Source organism: Microtus ochrogaster, chromosome 8, assembly GCF_000317375.1.
Source record: "Microtus ochrogaster isolate Prairie Vole_2 chromosome 8, MicOch1.0, whole genome shotgun sequence".
Taxonomy (NCBI): domain Eukaryota; kingdom Metazoa; phylum Chordata; class Mammalia; order Rodentia; family Cricetidae; genus Microtus; species Microtus ochrogaster.
In genome coordinates this window covers 69,468,444-69,486,913 of record NC_022015.1, presented here as the reverse complement: position 1 = coordinate 69,486,913, position 18,470 = coordinate 69,468,444, and the positions used below count along the sequence as shown (strand labels likewise).

Sequence of the window (18,470 nt, the reverse complement as noted above, 5' to 3'; positions counted from 1 at the left end):
GCGTGCGCCACCACCGCCCGGCTTCTCTGTAGCTTTGGAGCCTGTCCTGGAACTAGCTCTTGTAGACCAGACTGGTCTCGACACAGAGATCCGCCTGCCTCTGCCTCCCGAGTGCTGGGACTAAAGGCGTGCGCCACCACCGCCCAGCTCAGGGACTGTTTCTTTACCTGTTTAAATGATAATAATAGCAACCTTTGGTTATGGGGATTCACCTGGATCCTGTACCTGATGCTCCTGGAACCTGGTGTGCCCCAGATGACCTCCCACTAGCTGTAATTCTAAGATCTCAAAACAACAAACTTATAGCCTATGTCAGGTATATGCTGCTTGCTGACTCTCAGGCACCTAGGCTTAGGCTCTGGAAAAAATATTCAAGCTAAGCTCCTAGAACAAGGTTGTCAGAAGAAACAGGAACAAATGAGGAGCCATTTTACTGCTGTAGGCCCCACAGAGATACAGTACTGCAGAGGATGCAGCCCCTTTCCTGATGGGTTATCCTGAGTGCAAAAAAACTGGGTAGAGGATGGTGCAAGTGTGATGAACACAGAGCTCAGTCTCCCTCTTGAACACTCTGAAAGCATGCAGGATGTTATTCTTGTGGGGTGGGGGGGCAATGAATGCCAAGTAGTCAGAGCCCTGAGACACACCCTACCTTCCTTTCCCCATGGGAACCACAAGTCTACCCCTCTTGTCTGCAACAGGAGCAGAAGACAAGTGGCTCTCTAGGCCTGAGTAAGATGACGCTTTAGGAGCCAGATGAATTACCAGAGCACAGAAATGTATCTATCCCAACTGCTGGCCATGGAGTTAGAAACCCAGAAGCAAGTCAGATTCTAACTGACCAGGAGAGATGCTGGCCTACACCCAAGCCCATGTATTGTATCCTCTGGAATACCCCTCAGGCTACAAGTTTGGATCTACCGCTCTTTTTCTAAACCTAAGCTCTGTTGTTTGTTTCCTGAGGACACTGAGGGGCTATTTGAGGCCACCAGAAATGTCCATTACATTAGTTTGGGTATTTTAAAGATACAGAAGCAAAATAGCAAGACAATGAGGTATTATTTCTCTTTTTGAAAAGACACTTTGATCCTGCTACGATATGGATGAATACTGAAAATATGTTACTCAGGCAAGAAGCCACATTCCTATAATCCCAACACTCAGAAGGCAGAGGTAAGACACTGAACAAATATGAGTTTTAGAGCCAGCTTGGGCTAAATAGCAAGTTTCAGTCCAGTCTGAGCTCAGAGTGAGACCCAAAAAACCAAGACAGGCTATAGATAGCTCAGTGGTACAGCACTTGCCTTGCCTGTGTAAGGTCCGGGACGTCACCCTTAGTACCATTAAAAACTGAAGTACTATAGGGCCCAGGTCTACCCTTGTTCCTGGGGTTCATCTTGAAGACAGTTTCTGGTCAGCTAACTAAAGCATTCTGTTTGTTCCTGTGCTCCCCATGCCCTGCCTGGTGATTAGCTGTAGGGCATTGACTCCATCGCTGGTATGGTAATTTCCCACCTGGCTGGGCAGAAATCCTTGTGCAGCAGCTAGGTATATAAGGATTTCCCCAAGGTTGAATCAATGGCATTCGGCTGATCGCCTTACAAATGACCCAGGTCTCTTTGTGTGTTCTTTCAATCTCCAGGCCCTTACCCGACTCGCGTATGGTACAGTGGCAAGTGAACTGTACTGAGGGTGTAACACAGAATCGGGTGTTACAAAGTACATTTTATGTTTTGTGTATGGTTAGACATGGGGCTTTGTTTTGTTGAGGCAGGGTCTCAGTATAGTCCAGGCTGGCCTCAGACTTGCTATGTAGCCTAAACTGGCCCTAAACTCCTGATTCATGTGTCTCCACTTCCTGGGTGGCCCATCTTAACTATGTCGCTTGTTTTTGTTTTATTGGAAAGGCGGGGAAAGGAGCCACTCATTTCCAGGAAGAAGGCCGAGCAAGGTTCACAAGTGGCAACAGCTTGGCAGTGGAGCCACTCGGGTAAGAGCCTTCAGGCCTAGAGCCTGCGAGGCCTTCCCATTATTAGAGGCTCAGTAACTAACCAGGCAGGGTGGCTCACAGTTCCCTTCTGCCCTATCACTTTCCTCCCCACCCAGAACTCTTGTCTTTCTGGCATAAAGCTTCTGAGGCCTCTTGTGGTTGCAAGGTATGAGTTCAACAACCCAAAGTCACAAAACGTTTTTGATGCTGCATCTATCCTACTCAAGGAGAATCTCAATCATTTCAGTGATTCCCATCCAAAAATAGGTTTGAACTAATCTTCTATTGTTTTGCCTCTTAAGAAGAGTAAGCTTCAGTGATCTAAAAGGGGAAAAGTTACTGGGGATGTCTGTCTTTGTAAAAACCCTCTTTGAATAGGAACATTCGAAGTTCACATCGTCTCTTGTTCATCCAAGGTGCCACTCCAGTCTTACAACCTCTCTCGGAGGTCAAAGAGAGACAGTCTCTCCATTACACTAACAGGGAAACTGAGGCTTAAAGAGATCAAGAGGCTAACCCAAAGCCACACAAACAACTAGAATGGAGAAAAGAACCAAAGCTTCCTTTCCCAGCAATGCCAGATGAAAGCCTGGACTGAGACCATGCAGCCATGAACAGAATGTAAAATGATCTCTCTTAACTTTGTCCTCCTAACTTCTTGTGGCAGTAAACTAGAAGCACTGTCATATATGTACATATGTATGTGTGTGCAACTCAGATACACATCTATTCAAAAAGAGGATCAGTCAAGCATGAAACAAGTGACCTGCCCTACAAAACCAATCACGGGCATAGCAGAGACTAAATGCTCCTCCTTTTTGAAGACATTTGACCTTGACTGCTCCGAGCTTCTTGACCTCAACACAATCGATTTCTGACAGAGCCAGGGCAATTTTGATACAAGTTGCACCATATTTCTGTGAACTAGGCAGGAAGTAGATACACCTTTGTTCTCCTTTTTAATAGCTGGACAAGAAAAAAGAGGTTAAAGAAACCTCTAGGCTTCTTTTCAGCTCTAAAATTCTATGATTCTAAAAATGCTCTAACAAATCAATGGTGAAGAGGCCTGGAATCCACATCACTTGACTTCCTGCCTCACATTCTCCTGGGCCACCACCTCTTCCCTGCCCTGTGAGTTAAGGACTTGGAACACCAGGCGAGCCTACACACATCAAACAAGAGTGCTCCTGGCTGGTTAGGAGCCTCACAGTGGCTTTGCTCTAAGAAGCGCTGAGCTTCAGCACTTCTACTTCTCAGCATGAGGCACCCACTGCAATAATATCCCCGGTACTAGAAGGCTTATCCATTACTAGGTAAGAGGCATGCTGGTCCTAGGCCACTCTGAGGTGCCCACGTCCCTTCCTCAGGATACCTGCTCTACACAGGCATGCTCATTTAGATAGTCTACAGAGCCCACTAACTCTGTTACACACAAATTTCATACAGAAATATTAATTGCCTACCATGTTAGGCACTGCTCTTGGCACTATGCAGAGTAAGGGGACCCAGTCTATATTAGGTGATGGTATGGATTATGGAGGAAAATAGGACAGGGAAGGGAAACAGATAATGCTGAGAGCAAGGGGAAGGGAACTGATGTTCAAAAAGGATGATCTGGGAGGGTTAAGGAGAAGATGGGACCATTTCAGATTTCAAGGGTCTGGGAAGGGAAATGAGGAGAAAGTAAATGGGTGCCTTGTAGGGCCACCACAAGGACGATGACTAGAAGGGGAGTCACAGGAAGGGCTGAGCAAGGGAGTAACAAAATCTGACTTCCTTCTCATAGCATCACTGGCCGCTGTGATAGAAATAGTCTGTTAGGAGGCAGAGGAAGAAGCAGGAAGGTCAATTGAGAGGCTGATGATGGCTTGCTTAGCTGGGTGAAAGTGGAACAAGTCGGGTTCAGAATACACTGAGGGCAAAGGCAACAGGATTTATTCAGTAAATGGATATAGAGCTTGAGACAGAAACTTGAGAGTTTTGGGGATGCAGACAACTGAAGAATGAAGTCACCAATAACTGAGACAAGAACAACTTGTAGGGGCAGTAACAGAGAAGTAGGGACTCAGTCTGGTTTGAAGGTGTAAAAGTGAGAAACCTTTTGGATGTAAAGGTGTAGAACAAACAGAAAAATCAAGGCTGGAGTTGGAAAGGATGGATTGATATTATAAACATGAGAGCCACTAGCATATACATAACTATACATATACTATAAGCATAAGCATACAGGATTTACAAAGGTAATCATATGTGATTTTCTTTTTTTTAATATTTATTTATTTATGTATATAATATTCTGTCTGTGTATATGTCTACAGGCCAGAAGAGGGCACCAGACCTCATTACAGATGGTTGTGAGCCACCAAGTGGTTGCTGGGAATTGAACTCAGAACCTTTGGAAGAGCAGGCAATGCTCTTAACCACTGAGCCATCTCTCCAGCCCCTCATATGTGATTTTCTTGTGTGATTATTATTTGTACCCCCCAAGACTGTAAGCTCTGTGTGGCCAAGGATCATGCCTGTCCACAGCCAGCGAGGTACCTGGCACGTAGTAAATATTTACTGAGCAAATGGAGAAGCTGTTCAATTATTCCTTTAAGACGAGCCACAGCCCCACAAGAAGCAGGCTTCCTGCAACCACAGAGCTAAACCCAGCCAGGGGCTTTAACCTGTGAGCTTGAAAGTCCAGGTACATCACAGGATCAGACATTTGGGTTTCAGCCCTACCACATTCTCACAGGGTGGGGCCACACAATAGACTTGCCTGTTCTGCCACCTCAATTTCTCTCTGCCATGGCTGGGGACCCAGTTGCTTCACCCAGTTCCTTGGGCAGGATACTGATCGACCTAAGCTACTGTGTGGGAAGTACTCTCCATAGGAACATATCCTCAAGTAGTCTTGGAAGCATCCAGGATAGCCAACACTTAGAGAAAGGGAACCTGAGCCTACTCTGGGTACATTTAGAGCAACAATTAAAAAATATTGTCTTGTTTTGTTTTTTGGTTGTTTCGAGACAGTGTTTTTCTGTGTAGCTCTGGCTGTGCTTTAAACCGGTTGGCCTCAAACTCACAGAGATATGTCTTCTTCTGCTTCCTGAGTGTTGGGATTGAGGCATATGCTACCACACCTGGTTAAAAAATACTTTTAAAAGTGGCTACATAGTAGGAAAAATTAATGACTCATCTCAAAAGACATATTTAAAAATACATTAGTTTCTTTGATAACTGTAGTTATTACCCAAGGAAAATTTAAAATGTCACTAAACAAAGAAGAGTACTATAAAGGCATGATATTCCTTTCCCTAGTCATTAGCATTCAAATGAGTTCCAAATGGGAACTGAAATAAATGTGGCTAGAGTAAATAATACTTGTTTGGGGGCCAGAGATATAGCTATCCCAACTCAGAGAACCTGAGTTCAGTGCTAGCACCCACACTGGATGGTTTACAACCACTAGTATCTCTAGCTCTAGGAGCTCCAACAGTCTTCTGGCATCTGTGGGTACCCATAGCCACAAACACAACACACATAAATAAAATAAAAATAAATCTTAAAAATAGTATTTATTTCTATTTAAAAGAACAAATGACAACCAGGCCAGCAAGATGGCTCAGTGGGTGAAGGATGTTGCTACCATTACTGAGCACCCGTGTTTGACTGCAGCTTGAAAACTACAAGATAGAAAGAGAAAACTGACTCCAGCAAAATGTCCTCTGACCGAGATTCCTCAACCATGGGCACCGATTCCGTTTCACTTGTCAGATGACTGAGAAGACAGAGCTAAAGACAAAAGGTAGCACTGTGAGGTGCATTTCACTCCAATAACTCCAGTTTGGAAAAATCACCTTTAGGAAGATGATAAAACAGTAACAATGACCTTGAATAACTCTGTCCCTTCTGACATTATTAGAAACGTGGCTCAGAGAGAGGCTTGTTGACATGCCTAGGATCAGAGGCCTAGGACTAGACTTCAGGCGCTTTCAATTTTTTTTGTTTTGTTTTTTGAGACAGGGTCTCACCATGTAATCCTGGCTTGGACCAAAACTAAAAATGTAGACCAAGCTGGCCTCAAACTCACAGACTCTCCTGCCTCTGCATCCAGAGTGTGTGCCACCATGTCCCACCTCTCTCATGTGCGCACATGTGCTCTGTCCAGGATGTGAGTATGGAAGTCAGAGAATCACATTCAGGATGTGATCTTCTGCTCTCATGTGGGTCTCAAGGATTAAACTTGAGTGGCCAGGCTTGCCAAGGCCTTTACCTGCTGAGTCATCTTACTGGCCCCTCAGTTTGATGTCTGTTCAGATTTTCTTCCCATTCAGAAAAAAGGCAGGCAAAGTTATGGTTCAGTTACGGGGAAGGGTCAAGCACGCCCCACACCCAGTGATGGAGATTCAGTGGAGGGCCCTTCACATTCTAGGCCAGGATTTTACCTCTGAACCACCCACCCCCGATTCTAGTCATTAGTCCTACACCATGAAACTCTGTCCCTGTGAAAAGGTAAGCTGCAGATGTTACAGCATGCCAAGTACATGCTGTGAAGTTAAGAGGGATTCCTTCCCTTGTACCAAATCTGCCATCCTCCAAAGTGCTCTTGCTTTGGACTTTATGAATAAAACTATTCATAGTAGGGTCCAAAAATTAAAAGAACCATTCACTAGCAGGTTAAAAAAAAAGTGGAGATATACTTCAGCAAAATGTTTGCATAAAAGATTAAAGAGGCAGGATGAAGTCAGGTTAGCTTTCTACAGTAAAAGATACCAAGTGCTTCCTCTGTAGTCTGTGCTAAGAGCTGTGTGTACACATTGTTGTATGCAGTGAGTGACAGAAGCAGACCAACACACAAGGAAAAGACAGAATCCAGGTCTCCAGGCTTACAGTGTTGGCTGCTGATAGAGGACTGTGAACTTCAAAGACGTGACTAATAATATAGAACAGATAATTGTTAAGTAAGTGGCACAGGTGATGTGTCTGCAGGAGTTCTCAGCAGTTCTGCTGGGGATGGGAGCACTGCAAGGCAGGGTGTTTCTACGGATATGGCTATGAGAAAGTACGTGACAGAGATGTATGAAAATGTCAAAAATCAAACCCATTACTTTGTATGCTAATTAAATTTTTTAAAGAAGATAGGATATAGTAGTACACTCCTATATTCCCAGCACTCTGGACACTGGAGGGGTCAAGGTGAGCCTAGACTACATGGCTACACTAGCTACATAGGGAGTTCCAGGCCAGTCTGCTTATGCTATAGTGTAGCAAGCCCCCATCTTGAAAGAAAAGAAATGAAGACAAAGAGGATGGATGAATGAATACAGGAGTCAAGGTGTACTCTGAAGAAAGACCCTCATAACGGAGAAATAATATATGCAAACATTGCTGCTCTTACTGTCAGGGAAGAGGAAGCAATCCAGTTCTAAAAGGACCAGGCCAGACTTGTACATTCTTGAAAGTTAAAGGTCTTGTAGAGGTAGAAAGTGCAGAAATTGTTTTGTTGTTCATTTTTTTTTGTTTGTTTTTTGGAGACAGGGTTTCTCTATGTAGACCCAGCTATCCTAGAACTCACTCTGTAGACCATGCTGGTCTCAAACTCACAAAGATCCACCTGCCTCTGCCTCCTGAGTGCTGGGATTAAAGGCATGCGCCACCACTGTCCAGCCAGAACATTTTTTGAATACAAAAACTAGGGTCTAGACACACAAGTGGTTTCTAGCTACACACTGTGTGCAGGTATTAGATTGAGTGACTGATGGAGCCTTCCAAGGACAACTCACTGCAGCTTAGAGGGAATAGATGGGCTTGAGATGGCGTGGAAACAAACCATGAACCACGTGGGAAGGCGCATACCTGTAAACTTGCTGATAAAAGAATTGGCAGGCCTCTGTGACTAGTTGATAGAAAGTCGAGCACAAGTCAGATGAGTAAGGAAGTGCAGAACTTGATTTAGAGGGATTGAACCAAGGCTATCCACAGTACCTATGTCTGTCTAGACATGGGGATCTGGGAATCAAGCTAGTAACTAGGAGACAGGAGTCTTTTTTGATGGACAAAGAGTTGTGCACTTAAGTAAGCTCTATCTCTGGGAGGGAGTGTAATGAGAAAACCCAGAATGTCATACTAAGCCACAGGTATCTTCAACCTAGCAGGTGAGAGTGGGCAAGAATAATCAAAAACAAAAATTGGAGGCTAGGGATACCAAAAAAAATGATAAAGAAAAAAACCAGGATGAGGATAAATGGACAAAAGTGGTGGGAGTTTCAGGCAGGAAAGGGTTGTCAACCATGAAACCATGCTGCAAAAACAAGGACAGAGGATATAAATAAGTATTTGCTGACTGATTGAATGAATGAAAAAGTCCTTGGTCAGAAGAATGGCCAGAGTTGCTTTCAAGAGAATTTTAGTGAGTTTTATCCTATCCTCCTATGAAAACGTTTCTGTCCACACAAGTCATCCTGCCTGCACACACAGACTTCCTTCCCTGTTTCCCCCGTGGTTCTCCCCATCCTCCTTCCCAGGTTCCACAAGCAAAACAACACACACCTTCAGTGTCAAAGCAGACAGGAAACTCCAACTCGAGTTTCCACTTCATTAACAACTGCGCCCGTGGCTCCTCTTACATAAAGGGGTATGTGGTAACAAAGAGGAAGAAGAGACTGGATTCCAGCCCCGGTTGTTCTACTAAACTAGCTGTGTGACTTAAGAGAAGCTGGCTGATCAACCTCTCTGGATCTGCATGTTACACAGAAGGAAGGAAGGTAGATCTGTAAATTCAGATCAGGGTTGAAGGTCCCTCTGTGCTTCACAGTTTGTCATTTGCATAATAAGTTCCTTGCAACACCCTCGAGAAGGGGCTACAAGAGCCAGGCAAATAAATGACCCTCAGACGCAGCGCCAGGACAGAAGGGGTGTACCAAGAAAGTGAAGACAGCGCTGCTAGCGCTTCGCACACCGCCAGAGAGCAGATCCCATTCTCATGGCTGAGAGGGATCCCATTCCCAGGGCTGAGAAGGCTTGACGACGCTCACCCCGCACCCCACCTTTCCTAGACTCCCAGACGGCCAGGAGGCTCTAAAAAGCCCTGCGGAGGGGAGGGGAGGGGAGGATTAAAGATTTCTGTCCCATGGCCCTGCACTGCTTTTGCTAGTCGGAATCTCGCAGACACGATCTGCAGCCCGATGACACAGTGACTCTCTAGAAGGAGCGACTGTGTTCGCCTCGCACGCTCCGACTTCTGGGGACGCAGGCTGCCCACGCCGCGCCCCGGCCGGCCGCCGGCCGACCCCGGCCGGGGCTACCAAACCAGCGGTGCACTCGTCCGGCCCCCTCCGCCCGCCTCGTCGCGGTCTGGAAACATTTCCTGCCCCCGCCCCCACCCCCAGCTTCCCGGTGGGAGCGAGTTGGCCTCGCAGCCGGGTCAGCGCTCGCAGTTACCCCAACTCGCGTCTCAGCCAACCCTCGCCGGGGAGGTCCCGTCTGGCTCCGAAAAACCAAGGGGGAACCTAGGCGCCGAGAGCAGAGCCAGGTCGTTCGGAACCCCAGGGTTCGGGCAAGACAGGGGCCAACTGGCGACTCGCCGGGACCCCGCTGCCTTTCGTTTACCTGCTCGCTTGCGGGGGTGTCCCGGAGCAGCCGGCCTCTCTCGGCGCTGTCTCCCCACACAGTTGCCCATGCTGGCTTCTCAGCCGGTCCCCATGCACCGGAGACGGAGGACGGCAGGCTACTCCGCGCTGTTGCCCCGAACCGCGGCGTCCCCGGGTCAACGGCTCCCGCAGCCCGACATCGGGAGCTCCTGGGATCTCCCCTGGGGCGCGCGCTGCCCGACGCCGGCTTCGCCACAAACTTTGCGGGCCAGGGGAGAGGGAGGTGGCCAGGCCAGGGGGGCCCGCGACAGTGCCCGGCCAGAGACCAGCCGGCTGGAGGGGCGGAGGGAGGGGGCGGACACCGCCGCAGCTACTCCCGGGCTTGCTCGCGGCTCCCAGCTGGGGCCGGCCCCCCGGGGCCTGTCAGTCACCTACCTAACCCCGCCCCGGCCCAGCCCCGTTCCCTTCCTCCCGCTCGGGATGCCCGTGACTCCGCCGCCGGCCGTCCCAGGTGCGCATGTGACCTGACGGCACCGCCCCTCGGGCCGGGCCTGGTTTTCTCATTGGCTTCCCCCTGGGTGCGTACCGCCCCTCGGCCCCACCCCAGCCAGGTGCCCGCCCTGCCGTCTGTCTCCCGGGGAGAGCGGCCGAGAATTGTGCGCCCTCAACCGCCCCGGCTGCGTGCCCAGCAGACGCTTCCCTTCCTCGTGCCGCGCCCCGGCCCAGGCCCCGCCCTCTGGGGGAGGGGCCGTTAGGTCCTTCAAGGAACCGCCAGGCTCAGAACCGGCCGGCACGTGACCTGGGAGCGGCCCGCCCTCCCCCAGGCCTGCGCCAAACTATTGGCTGTGGAGGCGCGTGCGCGGAGCGGCTCGTCTCGTGGCAACACCTACTTCCCCTCCCACAGTCTCTGGCTCGCGTCATGGCTGCCGCCACCGCGCTGGAGGAGGCGGCGGCGCCCGTGGGCGCCCTGTGTGGCCTCGTGCAAGACTTCGTCATGGGCCAGCAGGAGGGGCCCGCTGACCAGGTGGCTGCAGGTATGGCAAGCCTCGCCGCGAGGCTTCTGCAGATGCCGGGCCGGAGGGAGCGGCCTCTGCCCCGGCGCGCGGCGGGAAGGGAGTGAAGGGAGAGGTGATTGTGATTGGTCCTCTGGTTGCTCGGCCCGCAGCGCGAGCGCCACAGCTGAACAAGTTGTAGAGTCACTTGCGTCTTCCTTAAAGCTTGCTTTGCATTCAGCATCTCGCTGTAGTCCTTAGAACATCATTACATCCCCCCTCCCCCCCCCCAGGCCCAGCGAGATCCGGAGACTCGCGTAGGGCGCAGTCTAGCCCGGAAGTGGAGCTGGGACTTGGACGCGCGTGTTCAGGTCCAAACCAAGTGCTCGAACCGCGGGATCGCGTGTTTGGAGGGTTAACGCGTGTTTGCGGGTCCGAAGGGTTACGCCCCAGTCTCTTGCCATCCTGGAAGTAGTGTGCGCCACAGCTCACTTGGGGGATTGTAATTAGAGGGAGGAGGAGGGGAGCCAATCTGGGTCAGAGGCGGTGGGCTTGTAGATGATTGGTGTTCTATTAAGGCTTCACTCAGTGTCTTAGTGGGGGTTTTGATAAATTACCTTCCATGACTTTTTATAATAACTAATTTGTTATCTTCCCTGAGTTCCAGTTTTAGGAATCTAAGAGTTCTGAGTTTATTTAGGATTTGAACAAATAAAATTCCAGGAGGCTTCCTTGGAATTCTTTCCGAATGTTGAATGTTAGGATACCTTCAGAGTCAGATTTAAGAAATAGAATACAAAATGGATATAGATGTGGGTTTTCTTAAATTATTTTTTGGACGTTTTGTGTGTTTGGGAGAAGGAGAAGTTTGTTCTAATTGAGCAGATTAGTTTTATAATATACGAGAAGTGAACTTAGGCTAGAAAAATATGATGGTCCTTATTACTGAGCACGTATTTTTCACCGAGCATGAAAAGGATTGGGAACAAAAATACAAAACCACTTCTTTCTATGGAGCCAAAGAGATTCTAATACAGCGGAAGAGACAGCTGTCTGGTGAGAAGGAAGTGTATGGTGGTTGGTAAGCATTTAGGGGCAAAAAAGTCTGCTACTGACTGTGCTTGGTGCTTGGTGTCTTTAGTTCCAGGATTTGGCAGGAGGATGGCAAGTTTGTTAGTGATTTCTAGGCCAGCCTTGGCTACCATGTGAAATCCTATCTCAAAAACCAAAACAAAAGCCTGCTAATGCTTAAGCTTATAGTTGACAGTTGTGAAGTCTTCCTGGAGTATGATGTACTTTCTCCAGCCTAAGTTAGTCGGTTTTTACTAAACACGTTAGCCTTTGAAGCAGCAGCTCATTTATAAGTTACAAATGCAAAAGGAGTGACTGCCAACTTTGTTTTGCACCTGGTGGTTTCTGGTGGAAATAGTTGTCAGCTCCCAAGAACAAGCAAGTACCAGGAAGGAAATGACTGACAGCCCCGGAATAAGACCTCTGAAGTAGGCATTCAAAGACAGCCAGTACTCGGTCCCAGCCTTTAGGAATAAGACCTCTGAAGTAGGCATTCAAAGACAGCCAGTACTCGGTCCCAGCCTTTAGGAATAAGACCTCTGAAGTAGGCATTCAAAGACAGCCCTTACTCGGTCCCAGCCTTTATTTTTACAGTTGACCTCTTGGACCCTTAGTTCCGGGCACCAAACTCCGTTCTCTGATTCCTGAGTGTTTTCCTTCTCTCAGCTTCCCTTAACTATCTAATCCAAATTAAACCTCATATTCAAGACTCAGTTCAAATGCTGTTCCCCCATATTATCCTGGCGAGACAACATGTCACTCCAGACTCTAGTAGACATCTCACCCACTCATGCACTCACTAGCAGATTTGTTTCACAAGTATGTCTGTATACATAACCACATCTGACCCTCCTGTGTTTACCCAGTCTCATGGAACAAAAGTAGACACACCATAAAACTATTTAGGGGCCAGTGAGGTGGCTCAGTGAGTAAAGGTTGCTTGATACCTTGAGTTCAATTCTCTGGATACATGGTGTAAAGAGAACAGATTCTCAAAGTTGCCCTCTGACTTCCACATGCGCACATACACAAGATGTAAAGAGAAAAGATGCTAGAAGAATCTTTGGAATTTGGGGCCCAATTAACTGTAAGACTCAAAAGGAAATAAAAAGACTACCCTAGATGAACCCAGAGTTTTGAGCCTGGGGCCCAGGAAATAGAAGTAACTATTCAGAAACAGGCAGGGAAGGGAGCCGGTTTTAGAGGGAGTGGTTTGGGGACATTTTTAGACAATGGATAAACTTCCCCCCTATCATTAGGGTTTCCCTTCTCTTCTGTCTTAGTTATATTGTATTTTGCTACATTTTTTCATTGCCAGAAGAAACCACTATTCTGAAGTAAAATTATTGTTAAAGGAATAAAGAGTAATTATAGAGAAATTACTGTGGCATCATCAAAAAGGTTTTTTTTTTTTTAATTTTGAGATAGGACCTCATGGAAGTAGGCTGGCCTCAAACTGCTTGTGTAACTAAGGTTGAACTTGCAGCTCTGATCTCTATTGCTGGCATTACAGGCATGCACCGTGCAGTGCTGGAAATTAACCCTAGAGCCTCCTTCGCCTGGCAACTTGCCTAACTGAGCTACATCCTCATCCTCAGAAATGACCTTTTTGAGACCCTGATTGAAACCTGTTCCTGAGGGATTTCCCTCCATTCTGCTCCCGCACTTCCACCCATACCACCTCAGCCCTGGCTCTCAGTGCCTTTGGCTGCCACTCCAGATTAAGAGGCTTCATCTCCATCAGACAGAGATCTGATTGTGCCTTCTAGGTCAGTGACCACACAAATACTGCTTTTATTCTTTCCCTCTGTTCCCCGAGAACTTGCCTGACTGAGGAAAGCATGGGAAGTTAGGAAGTGTTAGCAAATTCATTGCTAGACAGCAAAATTCTGGACACATTGGAGTAACTTAGGCCTCCTACAAAGTTCCCTTTGTAGGGACATATTTTTCCTTTGTCCCAGGAAAACTATCCTTGGGAAAGATAACTATTATAATTTTATTATTGGTTCTCTTACCCCAGGAATACAAAGGCGTAATTTATATTATTTCTTGGCTATATTTATTTGGGAAAACTTACAGTGACTTAAAATTTATAGCCCAGGCCCACAGGGTGGCTCACAGTTTTAATCCCATCTTTCAGGAGACTTTACAGGAAGGTTGCCAAGACCTAGAGAGGCCAGCCTGGGACAGATAAACTTACCAACCCATTTCCATAACCCAGAACATGTATTCCTTCTGTTAGCCTTGTTTATATACTGTGGCGACAGCAGATTGTTGACACTTTATTTCAAAGGTCTTTCTGCCCCAATAGTCAGGATTTTCTTAAGAACTCGATCTAGCTGGGTATGGAGGCACACTTCTTTAAGCTTAGAGCTTAGGAGGCAGAGGCAGGCAGATTTCTGTGAGTTCAGGGACCAGGTGGTATAGATAGTAAATTCCAAACCGGCCAGGACAACACGGGAAGACCCTGTCTGCATTTTTGTCTTAAGTCCAAACGCAGCGCCTGCTTTATAACACATAGCAATGTTGAAGGAAAACAAACAACTTTCTGAGATGTGTGTAAGGAACAGCAAAGAGGAGGGGAATGATTCTGTTTGGGGCCTCTAAAGAAGGCTTCACAAGTGTTGACACTCAGGCTGTATCTCAAAGGATGAGTGTAAAGTAAGTTTGGGCTGGAAATTCCAAACTGGAGGGCAAGGAGTTCCCATTTCATGTGACTGAAAAGAATCCTGATGAAGGGAGTAGATAGAGGGCTGGGGAGCTAAACTGTAAAGGACTTCAAGGCAGTAAAGAGACAGTGAGTTTGATAAACAAATAATTGTCTATTTCAGGAAGAAAAAAACTTAACTAAAAATCTTTCTCGGATTTTAAAATATGGAATGCATGATGAATTTTCACATTGCCCTTGCATAGAATCTCTGTGTCGTTCCAATTTTAGCATATTATAGCCAAAGTGAGCCCAAAATGTTGTTTTGTTTTGTTTTGTTTTGTTTTAACTAAGGTAAAATGCACCACTTTAACTCTTCAGCTGCTTTTGCCTATTCACGGTGTTCAGTGCCTCAATGGGTAAAGAAGTTACTTGCAGTCAAGCCAGACTGAGCTCAATCCTAGGAACCCCACGTAGTGAAAAATGAGCACGAAGCCCTGAAAGTTGTTCTCTGAGCGCCACATGTGCCCCCAACACAAAAGAAATAAAAATGTAATAAACTTTTTTAAGATTTCCAGGAACATTTTCCACTGTACCCAACATGGCTTGGTTCTGGAAACCTGACTGGGACAATGAAGAAAGGACAGACACACAGGCATGCTCTGGGGTACCGAATACCCCTTTATTATTTATAGCTGGTGAAAGAGGGATAGCTAGTCTCTGTGGGAGGTTTCTGTAGGGGAGCAATCTCAGGCTGTAAACAAGCTACAGTCGTGCTTTTTGTACACTGTGTCAACATTGCACATAGACTGGAGGAAAGCTTTGCCAGTTCCCATGGGTCTGGGGGACTGGTCTTTGTTCAGTAGCATGCTTTAGCTCGGGGCAGCCTCAGCTCCCAGCAGTTTTTATCACACAAAAGTAGGGAGCAAAAAAGTAGTCATTATTTAGAAGGCTTGGAAAGGAGGCTTCGTAATTGAAAAAAGACATGTCTGAGGTAGACTCCTTAGAACTGGAATAAGATCCTAAGATACTGTGCAAGCATTCTCAGAATATTGACTCAAGTGTTTGCCAGCTTAGTATCCATTTCCTTTACTTACATTTAATGTGCTGTGACAGCTTTATTGTATCTCTGTTTTTGAAATGCTTTCATTCAAAATCTGAACCCTGTGAAACTAAATCACAGGTCTCCACTAGGAGTGTTCACGCACTGCATGCCTCACCTGGTACGCTAGGAATCCCATGAACATGGGTGCATCGCTGTAGTAATCAGCCAGCTTCCTGTTGATGCATTCTGGATGCTGAAGAAGTCGTTTTTAGTTATAAACTCTGAGGGAACCTCTCAGGGTAGGACTTGGCTGGTAGGTAGGTGTTTGTCCTGTGAGCCTGATTTGTTGTCCCTGCCCCCATTGTACAGCTTGCTCGTTTATTTTCCATGGCTTTTTCTCAGGCGCCTGGGCAGCAGCTGGGCCTTCCACACCCTGGCACAAGTAGAGCTAAGAGTGCTTGCTGGCTAAATTGATGCCGGTCACGAGTTATGAATCTTGACTAGAGTCCCCTTTCCTCAGTCTGATTGGAGTTCTTACTAGTACCACACTGAGTTTCTGCCCAGCCTGGCTCACAGTTGTTGCTATGAGACCAGCAGACATAGGGGAACTGGAGGTTTAGGACAGTGTTCTGAAGCCTTCTCCACTTTTTTTTAAAAAAAAATATATTTATTTATTTATTATGTATACAATGTTCTGTCTGTGTGTATGCCTACAGGCCAGAAGAGGGCACCAGACCTCAGTACAGATGGTTGTGAGCCACCATGTGGTTGCTGGGAATTGAACTCAGGACCTTTGGAAGAGCGGGCAATGCTCTTAACCTCTGAGCCATCTCTCCATCCCCCAGCCTTCTCCACTTTTTCCTTATGTTGACAGAAGTTAAGACATTTAGAGATGGAACCCTGAACAGACTTTGGAAATAATTCCCCAGTTGCTGTACATTTATTAAACAAAACTCCTTCATTTATCTTAAGCCACTCCTTCCAAGATAACCTGTCACTCTTTGCATCCCCCAAAATGTGGAAAAATGTGGAAGCTGCTTCTGTTACATCTGTTTCTCATGCTGTTAATATCACTAAGCTGTATACTTACAGATAGAGCACTGAGGGTGTGAATGGATGTTCAGGTCTGCAGGCCCTGACAGATGATCTTTGCTAATACTGTGTGAGATAGCCTCAGCTGAATTGGGAGGGGAAAGATCGACCTAAGTGATTTTAGAGAACAAGTTTATCTAAAAACTGTATAGCCAAAGATAAAACTATTTTTTAAAATGCTGTATTGTTTTTATAAACTTTTTTCTCAAGGAGGTTGACAGTCCTAAGATCGTTTATGGGACTGGAGAGATGGCTCAGTTGTCAGTGCACTTGGCTTGCTAACATGAAGACCTGAGTCCAGATGCCTTGAACCCACATAAAAGGCATGGTGGCACACACTTGTAATCTCAGTGATGGTATGATCAGAAATCGATTCCTGGAGCTGGTAGCTAGCCTACAATAGGAAGTTCTAGATCAATGAAAGGCCCTATCTCAAAGAAAAAAGGTATAGCTGGGTGGTGGTAGCGCACGTCTTTAATCCTAGCATTTGGGAGGCAGAGGCAGGGGTATCTGTGTTTGAGACCAGTCTGGTCTACAGAGCGAGTTACAGGACAGCCAGAACTACACAGAGAAACCCTATATACGAAAGGGTGCAAAGTGCCTGAGGAACCACTACTGAGATTGTCCTCTGACCCCTACCTGAATCCACACACCCTCACACATGTATATACACACAAATATGAGCATACATAGGCACATGTATAAAAAATAATTTATAACCAAGGAGTAGCTATAAAATAACAGTTCCCCACTGTCAGAGATTAAAAATTGAAAGCTACAATGAATACTGGATTAGATTTACAGACTTTGTGTGTGTGGATTTTTGAGACAGGGTTTCTCTGTGTAGCTGTGTTCTGGAACTTGCTCTGTAGACCAAACTGGCCTCAAAATCAAGAGATCTGCCTGCCTCTGCCTCCTCAGTGCTGGGATTAAAGGTATGTGTTACTACACCTGGCTGTACCTTTTTTTTTTTTTAAATTATGGATGTGAACCATTTTCGTGTCTGGTGCCTACAGAGATCAAATTTGGGCGTCAGATCCCATGAGACTGAAGTTAGAGCCACAAGCCAGCATGTGGATTCTGGAAATAAAACCTGGGTCTTCACCAATGAGCCATCTCTCCAGCCCAAGACTTCAATATGATTTTGTTTAGTTTGACATACATAAATACAGAAATAGTGATAGATGTTTGAGTAACATGGATAAGCTGTACATACTATGTACATACTGTGTTTGACTATTTCCCAGGTCTTTAAACTGAGTCTAGAAGCAGTGTCATTCTGATAGCACATCCACACCCAGATCATGGTATCCAGCTATTTATTTGAGATAGGGTTTCACTATGCAGTTTTGGCCATTCTGGAGCTTTCTATGTAGATCTTGCTGGCCTACAACAGAGAAAAACTCAGTGAGGGTTGGGTGTAGTGGTATTTGGAGAGGCAGGTGGGTCTATGTGAGTTTGATACTAACCTGGTCTGCATAGTGAATTCTAGGACAGCCAGACAGGACACTGTCTCAGAAAATTAAAAATAAAATAAAAAACTTGCTGGGTGGTGATGATGCATGCCTTTAATTCCAGCACTTGGGAGGTAGGCGGATCTGAGTTCAAAGCCAGCCTGAGTTCCAGGACAGCCAAAGCTACACAGAAAAACCCTGTCATGGGGTTGAGGGGAACTAAACTGTGGTCCACGAGATGACGCATCAGGTTAAGGTGCTTGCCAAACCCACAGACCTGAATTTTATTCCCAGAACCCATATAGTAGAAGGAAAGAGCTATCTCCCACAGGCTGTTCTCTGCTATGCTATAATACAAGTACACCTTCACGCATGCACACATACACAGATAAAAAGCTCAGTGACCAGAGATGAAGCAACAGGAACAATAAAACAGACTTACTTATTCGATATTACTAAATTGAATATATTTATTGTATTATAACTCATAGCATAAATATATACTGGTCAATATTGATACAGTAAAAACTAGATTCTTTTTATAGAAGTAATTTTTTTTTTTTTTTTTTTAGTTTTTCGAGAGATTCTTTCATTCCAAATAC

The 18,470-nt window shown here is 46.3% G+C and overlaps 2 protein-coding genes across 2 annotated transcripts in view; one reads left to right on the top strand and one right to left on the bottom strand.

Moving 5' to 3' along the window:
- Ubtd1 (ubiquitin domain containing 1) overlaps window positions 1-10,063 on the bottom strand; it is a 60,747-nt gene extending 50,684 nt beyond the window's left edge. The window contains exon 1 of the mRNA XM_005352288.2: window positions 9,587-10,063. Coding sequence (XP_005352345.1) covers window positions 9,587-9,656 — 70 coding nt within the window. The 5' untranslated portion in view covers window positions 9,657-10,063. The remainder of the gene's footprint in view (window positions 1-9,586) is intronic.
- Window positions 10,064-10,471: 408 nt separating this feature from the next.
- Window positions 10,472-18,470, top strand: part of Mms19 (MMS19 homolog, cytosolic iron-sulfur assembly component) — a 40,224-nt gene continuing 32,225 nt past the window's right edge. Inside the window, exon 1 of the mRNA XM_026781335.1 lies at window positions 10,472-10,601. Coding sequence (XP_026637136.1) covers window positions 10,487-10,601 — 115 coding nt within the window. The 5' untranslated portion in view covers window positions 10,472-10,486. The remainder of the gene's footprint in view (window positions 10,602-18,470) is intronic.